The 11,114-nt window shown below is 55.2% G+C and overlaps 1 protein-coding gene across 1 annotated transcript in view; it reads right to left on the reverse strand.

The window, feature by feature from the left end:
* The window catches only part of SLC22A23 (solute carrier family 22 member 23), a gene marked incomplete at its 5' end in the record, with an annotated part of 146,123 nt that extends 137,564 nt beyond the window's left edge, over positions 1 to 8,559 (reverse strand). The window contains one exon of the mRNA XM_082662979.1: positions 7,927 to 8,559. Coding sequence (XP_082519105.1) covers positions 7,927 to 8,559 — 633 coding nt within the window. The remainder of the gene's footprint in view (positions 1 to 7,926) is intronic.
* Positions 8,560 to 11,114: the final 2,555 nt, after the last annotated feature.

The following is an 11,114-nucleotide window of genomic DNA, read 5'->3' on the forward strand; positions in this document are numbered from 1 at the left end:
GTTTGATGGCATGTCATACGGTGCAAGTGACGACCTGAGAGCCCGTGGGCGGTGTTCTATTTCAGCAACGACTTGTTGTAGGGGAAATCCACCTAAATCAGCCCATAACCCTGCCCCCTTCCCCAGAAAGGCAGGCTTGTGAAGCTCTAGGCCACTTGTCTCGCAGGGGGGTCAGCCTGTATGTAATGACCAGCGCTGGGTAAACGCTGAGAGAAGCAGAGACCGCAGAGCCAAGTCTGTGGACCACGGAGGTCAGGGTCAATGCCTCCTACAGACCCAGCAGAGACAACACTCCAGGTGGGCAGGGGCCTCTCTACAGAGCCTGGCCCTTCCCCCGTTTGCACCTGCCCTGAAGGCAGCTCCCTGATGCCTGCGGTCAAGGCTCGGGTTACCCTCAGCCCCGCTTTACAATTCCACTTTCTCTCCCATCCGCTTCCCCCCAGCACAGCTAACCCAGACTTCTAACTTGGTAGACGGTCCTCCATCGAAGGGCACGGACTCAGATGTCTGGCCCACGACCTCGGTGGAGGTGGAGGCGCAAATGACAGAGCACCCCACCTCATCCTGGGGCCCCCGCCGGCCAGGAAGCCTCTTTCCTTTTCAGATCCCTGAGCCCTGCAGCCAGAGGCCTGCTCTGTTTTCACATGAGAACTCTGAAAACCAGCCAACCCCTTCAAGGGTCTTTCAGACAAACCCCCTGGAGGTCCACCTTGGCGGGACCCCTCAGGCCACCTGCATTGGGGCATCCCGTCTGAAGGGCACACCCGGCTTCCCACGTCATCAGTTTCTGGGCGAAGGCGAAAGACACCTCGGAACGGCATGGAATTAACCACCCTTCCAGATGTGGCTTATCAGGTCCTCCTCATCTAAGCATTTCTGACCTGACTCGTTCAGCCGGTCCTTACCCCACAGAAGAGGAGGAGAGGAATCTGAGATTTCCAAGTGTCTCCTGGAGGGGAGGGGAGGGAGCCCTGAGCCCACGTTACCCGTGAGGCGCCTGCAGGTGAACGGGTCATAACCACACCTGGCAAGCTAGAGAGCTCCGCTCTTCTCGTGACACCAGCGCAGGTGCGCTCAGACACTTCTGCTGAGGATTCGGTGGGTAGAGCGGGGACAGACGCACAGCCAGTGCTGGGGGCACTGCGTGCGGACCCGAAGGATGAACAGGGACCAGCAAGTAGAAGGACGGAGAAAAGGGTTCCAGGAAGTGGGCTCAGAGGCAGAGGGAGCAAAGATTAGGGAAACTGCCAGAGAGGTCTGCACAGCCCACCACGGAAGCCGCAGGTAACAGCACACAGCCACGCCCCTCCTCAGGCAGGAGCAGGCCCGTCTCTGATTGGCCAGTAAAGATGAAGAGAAAGGGCAGCCCCCCCCCCGGGGCGGGGCCCCTGGGGCGGAGGCAAGAACACCCTGCAGGGTGAGCAGGTGAGCCATTCTAACCCTACAGCTACGGCTCTGGACACGTCAATGACCCCCAGCCTCGTTCTCCTCCCTGAACTGAACTTTGGACTCGAAGATAACACCACAGCTCGCTGTGCCCAGGGCACTTTTACCTACACTGGGTGCTGGGCACAGGTGAAGCTCGCTAAATGAAGTCGGTTCTAGCCGATGGTTTCCCATCTCAGGGTCCTTCGGCCCGGTGGAAATTTAATTAGCACCCTCCCCTTTTGAGCCAGAGGGCAAGAGAAGATGCTAGAACCCTCCAGGGCCGGTGCTTCTCCAATCAACAGCCCGGGAACAGGGTCAGACCCACTTGCCCAAGGCCTGGTCCGAACCTGCCGGCCAGTGGGCTTCTCCACGGCTCCTCCGCAGGCCCCTGCCTCGGGCCAGCGGCCTCCTTCCGGCAGAAGCGGGCCTGGCTTCCCCTCTGCCCGTCTGTGGCCCCAAGCAGGGTCAGCGCCAGCCCTCTCCTCACCCCACAGGCTCTCTCCCTGGGCGCCCCTGTTCCCTACCCATCCCTCGGCTGGCTGAGTTCAGCGTCTCATGGCTATGAGTCACCCCATCCCCGTGCTCCCAGCCACCCTGCACCCTTCAGCCCCAGGCTCCTGCAGGCCACAAGGCCCTGCAGATGCCACTCCCTCTCGGAGGGAAAGGCACACACACCCACCCCCTCCTCTGCCTCTCTCCTCAGGCGTCAGTCTCATCACTGAGGCCAGTCTGTCTGGGGCAGGCTCTCTGTTCTCTCTCATTTCCCATTCTTTCCACTCACTTAACTCAGTTTGTAATTAAAAAGTGATGATGATTAGTTAAGGTGCACCTCGCTTGTTCGTCTATCAGCTCGGTGGGTGCTGTGCTATTTCCGCCTAGCACTGCATTCCCAACAGGAAGCACGAGGCCTGGCCCAGGATCCGCACTCACGTCTGAGAAAGGGAGGAGGGAGGGAAGGAGAGGTTAGGAAAAAACAGAGGAGTGGCCCAGGGCCACACTCAGTGGCGTGATGATTGCCTAACAACTGTTTCTCGGAAGAAAAACAGACCCAGGTGTGCAGTGTTTGCAGATTTCCACGGTGTAAACGCTCTCACCGTGGCCGTGACCGGCTCCCAGCCGCCAGCCCCGCGTCCTGAATGTGTGGCCCAGCCGGCTCCCGCACCGGGACTGACATTTGGTGCCCAACGTGTTTTTAAATGACATCAACTTTTGACTCGATCCTGCCTGGGACTGAAGGCCAGAATGAACTGAGACTTGCAAAACAATGCTAAAGACAAGAGGTTTTGCAGCTGGTCCAGAGCAAGAAGGTGAAGGAAAGGTGAGACCTGGGGACGAACACTGTCCCCCAAAAGATGGAAGAGCTGCTTAGCAACTGTGCAACTTCCGGCGTCTCCATCAGTGAGGACCACACCAGATTCTGTGCTTAGGAGCTTGTCATGAGCAAGTTGAAGCCTGTGAGAAATGCTGTTATACCCACTGACCTAACATTTATTTCCCTTCCTAGCAATTCATCCTAATGCCTCAATAGAAGCAAATCTGACACCTACAACACCAAATCAAAAAGGTACTGAGATCCTAAAAATATTCGAAGAAAATGTGTTTTTTCCCTAATATTCCAGGATTATAGAAGTCCTAAATCTACCACAAAACCCAGAAACCATAAAAGATTCACTTGACTCTATCCAAACCAGAAGTTTCTGCGTGACAAAAATACCATAAACAAAATCAAAAGACAAACAACAAACCAGGGAAAACCATTTACAAAACATCCAAAATGCTTCATTTACTTCATGCATAAAGTCCTCCTATAAATCAGTAAGAAAATAACGCCCCCCCAAAATACACCCAAGAAGGCAAAGGATGCGAAGAGACAGTCCAAAGAAAAGGAAACACGAATGGCTCAAAAGATTTCAGAGATATTTAACCTCCCTCCTAAAAAGAGAATGCAAATGACAACAATTTCTCACATGTCAAACGAGGAGACATTTAAAAGTATGACAACCCCCTGGGTCAGGGAGGGTGTGGGAGTGGGGCCTCACACCTTATGAATGGAAGTGTGAAAGGGCAATAAGATCTCTATGGAGAGCACTTTGACAACATCTGTCAGAATTAAAATGCAGCCCAGTTTGACCCTCCACTTCTAAAAGTTTCATGTGTGGGGGAGTTTCATTATATATTATGTAATAACAAAGACTGGAAACAACCGAAATGCCCCCTTGGAAGGTGACTTGTTAAATTATTACACAGAAAAGAGTGAGGGGCTCCCTGTACTGATACGCACCCATCCCCAACACAGGTGAACAAAAGGTCTGAAATGGTGTATACGAACAGCTTGTGAGAGAAAAATATATAAATGAAAATATACTTGGAATATTTCTGGAAGGATACATAAGGAACTGGTAACCATGGCTGCTTCCAAAGAGGGAAACTGGAGGCAGAGATGGGGAGAAATGTTACTTTTACTGTTTGCTTTTGGTCCCATGTGATGCATTGTCTATTTCAGTAAGTTTCTAAACACAGTCATGCACAAAGATGTTCACTGTTGTGTTGTATATAGTAGACACACGAAATAAAATCACACTAGGATGACCTACCGGTGAGTTATTTCTAAAGATATTCCTATTGTGATGACATTGTAATTATTTTTCACCCTAATTAAATCGTACTGAGTCACTTTAAATAACTTCTAATCTTGAGCCCCAGAAAAAGAATTCAAATTACTTCCTGGGGTATTTAAACAACTCTCAGGTTACTTACAGGATAAAGGCCAGCAACCTGTGAGAATTCTTGGCGAACAGAAAAAATATTAGAAGACTGGAGATAAACATCTTAAATTTCACGTACAGAAAGAGAGTGTTGCTAACATTTATGGTAGGCAAAATTCTAGGGGTTATTCAAGGAAGTGGAGAGCACTAGAAACCAACAAGGGTTCACTCTGAACACTGCAGGATAAGATAAACCATGCAAATCACTGGGAGGAGTATTTTAAAGTCAGCAGAGTTATGTTAAGCACTGACAATCTTTCTACGCGGCTGGGGATAAAACACAGAGCAATGAACGGCATTTGGAAGTTGAGGACCAACTTTCTGGTCCACTCAAGGCTGGTGAACTGACTTAAAATCCAAGACAACACTCAGTGTTAAGACTGCCTTGGACGGCTCAACATTCTTAATCAAAGGAAATAACAGGTGAAAATGTTTTGAAGACTTGATAGGGCAGCACAAAAGAAAGGTGGTGGCACCGGCACCATCATCATCATCATCATCATCATTATTACTATTCCGAAGGCATTGCAAATTCTGGTTAACAAATACCAGGGACCAAGGCAAAAAATAGAAACGAAAAAGATCCTAACAGGAGAGATCTAATAACCCCAAACTAGCAAGATGGAACCTACATGGTGCCCCACGTCACACGAGCACAGGCTGAGAAAGCCCTGACATAACGGGATCCCATCGAGGCCCCGAGGTAGATGGATGACACGTCTACTGAAAGCCTTAATGATCGACTGTAAGCTTCATTAGTGAAGTGTCCAGTGTCTTCTCTTCTGATCAGGACACGCAGGCCGTGCCTATTGTGTTCTGGGTGCCATGCTTAAGAGATACATATGCCACGTGGACCCAGCAGAATGGTGAATTCTGTCCCGTATGGAAGGACTGAAGGAGCTGGAGATTTCTTAGCCAGGGAAGAAACCAGTCCTTGGGTATCCTCAGGTATCTGAGCACATATTATATGAAGGAAAAAGAATCATTCGGAGGAGAGAGCTGCACAAACAGGCATGAGATGACCCGAGTTATGTCCACCAAAAAGCACAACTCTCTGCAAGGAAGACTAACCAGCTAACGGGGTTCTGTGCAAGGCACAGCCACGCCGGGGATGCCACCCAGGAGGGGAGAGACTCTTGTCAGTTCCAAGACCCCTTTTAACTGTAACAACCTGGGACTCTATCTGCCTTGACAGTTTCACGTGTGTAAACGCTATTATAGCCTGTATACTAGACTATACAATATATGATATAGATATTAATGATATATATCTAAAACATATATTTAATATAATGTAATATGTGCCTGGTGGTTCTTCTGTATCCCCCTCCCCATCTAATACCTGAGGAGAGAACTGGCCCTCTATCGCAGGGAGGCACACACCTGCTGAAGGAAGTCTGATGATAAAGACATCGCACAGGGCTTTTGTGAGTGGGAAGATCGCGGCGCTCAGTGGGGGAAGATGGTACAAAAGGCAACTTCTCAGACCCTGAATTTTCATCCACTGACAGAAGGAGAAGCCTGCCACTTCTGCTTCCACTTGCAAGCCAAGCTGACAGGCACCTGACCTCTGGAATCAGCACCCATCACAATATGCCTTCCACGTCTGTACATCTGATACAGGATCCAGCGGACACCGCCATCAGAGGAGAAAGCCGGCCTCAGTACGAGCCAAAATGTGCTTAAAAAGCTCTTGAAAGCATTGGTTATGGAACAGAACGGTCCTTTATTTAGATCTTATTTGAGCGTGAAAATCAGTATGTCCTTTTTAGTCTTTATCTTACAGGAAAATGCGTCTCTACCTATTGCCCCCAAGTGTTCACCTCCCGGACTGCCTTGTCAGCTGTACATAACTGACGCACCCCAAACCATGCTGCACACCCTCGTGCCATTTTTGACCCCTCGAGTGCTCACTTGGAATACCTGTCCGGCTCTCCAAGGCGCCTCCATCGCCTGCTTTCAAGAACTGTTCTCTAGTTTTCTACTCCCACCATCCACGGCAGGGTCCCCACCACTGAGACAATGATACTCTGACCCACCTCCTTGGAGGCTGACTTCCAAGTTGGCCTCCCCTGTGACCCCGGAACAGAGCACCCTCTACACACATCTGCTTCGATCCACATCATTCCTCCTGTACTTCAGAAAGAGGGTCAAAGTATTTGACAAGTTGCAAATCCTTACTTTCACAGACATACAAACAGTATTAAAATAGTCACTGTTCTTAAGTTTTCCGTGCTGGTAAATGACAACCAGATATTGACCTCCATGGATGGGAAACAGTCACAGAAACGCCTTGGCAAAGGACAGGCTGACCGGCGGGATCAAGGTGAACCACGCTAGAAGGATCTCCCCACTAACAGCTAAGCCAGACAGTTCCCGGAGGACAGCTCATTTCTCGCCAGGCTGGTACGAGCTGAAGACAAGGGTTATGATGATGTAAGGGTTTCATCTTACACATCCATGCGGCACAACTGTTCACTAACACACGTTTGGGGCGGGGGGGGAGATACATGCACATAGATGATTATAAACTGTCAAATTTCAGTCTTGCATTTAAACAAAGCGTTTCAAACTCTGCCCAGAACAGCTCCAGAAGTGGGAGAAAGGTCTACATTTACTTTGAAAGGCAAATTAGTTATTTAAAACACAGAAGGGGCACAGTAACACAAGTTGTTTGACACACTGGCATACAATCTCTCTTGTATGTTAAGAAATCCAGAAAACTGTAGCTGTCTTAGGCATCGATTTTCTAGTACTGCCCCTTCTCCATCTCTATGACGGCCACATATCTCTGGCAAACACTCCGACTCCATTTCCCAGGATGCAGCACCTCTGCTAGAGGGCCCCCCTGGGCTGGAGCAAGTCAGATGTCCAGGTAAAGCTGGCCAGGATCTGACCTCAACGCCTGGACAAAAGGGCTGCTGTGTGACAGCAGGGGTGGTCCCGAAACGCCACAAATTCTTAGCAGCCTTCCTATACTCCAATGGTGTTTGCTACAGTCCCGAGAAGACACCTGAGGGAACACTGGGGTGGCGAAGTCCAACGTGAAATACGCCGACCTCTGGGGAGGACTGAGCTCGGAGAAAGGGAATCTTCGAAAGCTGTTTGCTTCTCTGGCTACAGTTTGAGCTCTTTAGTCAGCTTTAGTCTGTTTCCAAAGCCAGCGCTGGATGGCTGACGTGTGCCCAGAAGAACACCTGGGAATAGGAACTATTCTGGCCGAGGCTGTTTCTTTGTGGGAGACTTGGGGACAGCTGGCCCGGCAAAGGGCAGAGCCTGGGGCCGGGCTCCAGCGGGCAGACCTTGAGAGGGGCGTCCTCCAGGGCCAGCTGGTGACCCATCAGGCCTTGCCCTCCGCGGGCCACCCCTGCCTGAATGAAGCGACAGCTCGAGGGTGGGGGAGGGAAGCTCCAGCCTTTGCAGAGGGAGGGGCGCCCCTTCCGTGTGTGCTTTGGGACAGGAGTTTGGGTGCCAACTCGGAAGGCTAAGGTGCCCCTTGGCGTAGGTAGGCAGGGCCACCGCAGAGAGCTGCCGGAGGCCGGCTTCACACCCGGGCAAACACATCTGTTTGGGGGATGGAAGGACAGCAAGCCCACGTGAGGTGCGAGGACACGCGGGCTCGCACCACTGCGGGGACCCGGGTCTGCACGAGGGCGCGGGGAAGGGCGCGAGGACCGCGGAGGGCACAACGCTCGGGAGCGGGACGCGGGGCCGGGGCGGTCGCGGCCCTTACCTTGCTGACCACGTTTTGTACCAGGCCTGTGCGGAGGCCGTAGTCCCACGCGTGGCAGTCGCAGTTGGAGGCGTTGTCCCCCTTGTCCGGAGGGGACGGCAGGGGCGGCGCGTCGCCCCCTTCCGCGCCGCTGCCGTTGCCGAGGGGGCCCGCCGTCCCCCAGGCGGCGGTGGAGAAGGGGGTGGTCGGGGGGCTGGTCCAGTTGGCCAGGTCGCCGCCGCCCCCCCGGGCCGTGGCCGTGACCCCCGCCGGCTCGGCGCCCTTGCCGTCCTCGCGGCACCAGAAGTTGGGTTGGTCCAAGAGGAAGGAGTCCGAGAACTGGCTGAAGCCGATGAAGAGCGCCGGGATCCAGGTGAGCAGCACAAGGGTCTTCTGGTAGCCGCCGCCCAGGCCCCCGAGGAAGGGCAGCACCGACCCGTCGTAGTCCAGCAACAGGAGGCTCGGGTGCGGGCCGCCGGCGGCGTGCGGGGCGGGCAGCGGCTGGATGTCGCCGCCGCCGCCCGGGCCCGCGCGTCCCCCGAGGGGCGCCGAGGCCGCCGCGTCCCCGGGCGGCAGGGCGCCGTTCTCCTCGGCCGCGGGCGGCAGCCGCCCAGGGACGCCGCCCGCCGCCTCGCGCCGCCGGTCTATCGCCATGGCCCGGGTTCGCGGCGCGCGCAGAGGCGCATAGAGCGCAGCGGAGGCTCCCGCGGGGCCCCGGGCAGAGCGCGCGGGCCCGGCGCCGCCGCCGCCGCCGCCGCCGCCGCCGCCGAGGAGGGCCCGCCGCTCGCAGGGACGCTCGGCTGCCGCGCGCGTCACTGCGCCCCCATGGCCGGCCACCCGCGCCCGGGCTGCGGCCCCGGCGGGCGCCGGGCGGAGGGCGGGCAGAGGCCGCGGCCCTCAGCCGCCGCCGCTCATCGGCTCAGAGGCCCGGGCGCCGGCGGCCGAGCCCGCCGCTCTCCGCGGCTCCGCGCCCGACGCGTGAGGAGGAGGAGGAGCGGCGCCGCGCCTGTGCCTGTGCCTGTGTCGGCCGGCGGGAGCCCTGCGGAGCACGGCGCGGGCGGCTCCGCGCTCCCCGCGCGCCCGGGATGTATTTATCCGACCCCAGCGCCTCCCGGAAGCCGCGAGCTCGATGCCAGCCTGCCGCGCCGGCCGCGCTCCCCGGCTCGGCTCCGCGGCCTCCCTCCGCCTCCCGCGTCCCGGCCCGCCCCCTCTCCCCCCGCGCGGTGGAGGTAACGCGGCACCTGCTGCGCCGGCTCCTGCGCGCGAGCGCCCCCTCCGGCCCGCCGCGGCGCCGCCGCCGCCACCGCCGCAGCAGCCGGGGAGGGGCGGGGACACGGGATGCCCGGCCGCAGGGCGCGAGGATCCCCGCCAGGCTCCGCTCCGCCCCCGGCAGGGAGAGGAGGAGGTGCCACGACTGCGGGCTCGTGAGGCTGGCGGCCCGGAGGGGGCGGCGCGCGCTGAGCGGGTGACCGGGTGGTCCTCAGGCTCGGCTCCCGCGGTGCCGGCTCTCGGTGACCTCTGTTCTTCCCAAGTGCCCGCCACCAGCTGCCCGCACCCCACGCCAGGTCCCGAGGCCAAGGGTCGCCAGTGTTCGGGAGCAACCCTCTTGCGCTGTTTCGAGGTGCTGACACGGTTGATTTTCGAGTCGAGGGGGCGCATTTGCCAATTTCAGGTCGTGTGTGACCCGCAGCGTCGGGTCACCCGCGACCGCCCGCAGCACCCACTCCCAAATCGCCATTTCTCGTCCCTTTCCTAAAGGAATGCTATGTAAGCACGAGGCCGGAAGGATATATTGCCAACACCGAGTTATATGTACATGGCCGTGAACGGTGCTGGTGTCCCCAACCCCCTCCCCAAGATGCATTCCGGTCTCCGGCGGAGAGCACAGGCGCACACGCGGAGGCCGGACCCCCCTCCTCTCCCGCAGTCCCGCGCAGACCGCGTTGGGCAACGCCGTGAGAACACCGCCCTGCGGCAACCGCCCGCGTTCGCGTGTTTCCTACTGCGCCCGGGCCGGCGGGCCCCTTCACCAGGCGTGCCCAGTGATAGGACCCTTGACGTTCTGAGAAGTTTATTAATGGGTGTCTCTGATAGAGCAATCCATTTCCAGCCTTGTTTGGAGGGGGGGGGAGTGGGAGAAATGCTTTTGCTTTCCAAAAGAATACACTCTAAGCTGCATATACTGAACATACTCCTGCATTTCCATTATTTGCTTACATTTTTAACCTGCAGTTCTTTTTTGTTACGGGCAACACGTACTTACAATTTAAAATACTTGCACACCAGAGAGAGATTTCTTTAAACGCCTTCTAGCGCACCGGGCCTTGGGGGCGGGGGGGGGGGGGGTCGTGGACTCTGGTGTGGCTGAAAAGGGGAGATTAGATACGCAGGGGCAAAGGAAACACCAAACCTCCGAGAGATGGGTCCCAAAACCTGCACGTATTTTAACACTAAGCACTTGTTAGTGTTCAGTATTTCAGTAAAGATTGAACTTTGCAGGGTTGACTTTCTGATACACACTCTCACTCAGTCCTCATGGGCCCCCCAAGAGGTGGGTCTGCAAGATGAAGCTGTAGGGTTAGGGCGTTGCCCGCAGCAGAGCCAAACTTCTGGCTTGGAACCAGATCTTCTGACTTTGCACTCCAGGATTTCTCCGTTTCAGAAGGCAGGGGGAACAACACCAACAAAACCTCAACAAAGCAAGCAAAAAAACCAGCGAGAAAATCATAGGAAAGAGTTTTAAAAGATATTTGTCAATATGCATTTTTAGGTGGGAGAAGCCCTAGCGCTGGGGCGGTGGGGGGGGGGGGAATTTCATTGCCAAGCTGTTACTAGTTCTTGTCTCAAAAAGGTGATAAAAATCCTCAAATGGTACATTCCGAAGATTTGGGGACACACTCGAAATGGTTCCCTTTAAAACTCAAGCTAAAAGGAAGCCACATAAGATGTTTGGGATTAGTCAGCTGCAGCACTGACCCAGGCATTGTAATTAAATTGCTGATTAGATTAGGGGTTTCCCTAAATCCCTCTTGGATCAATATGCCCCCCAAATCTAGTCAGGAAGATGAAAAGGTAGCAATTAAGCTGGTCTATAATTTATTAAGACATACCACAAAAAGTGACCTCACGGAGGGACCTAGACCAAAAGAGCAAAGAGAAAGAACTGGAAACTCTGATGGCTGCCGGGTTCACGGGCTCCTATACGGCAG

The sequence above is a fragment of the Grampus griseus genome (assembly GCF_964374135.1).
Source record: "Grampus griseus genome assembly, chromosome: 10".
NCBI classification, from domain to species: Eukaryota; Metazoa; Chordata; class Mammalia; order Artiodactyla; family Delphinidae; genus Grampus; species Grampus griseus.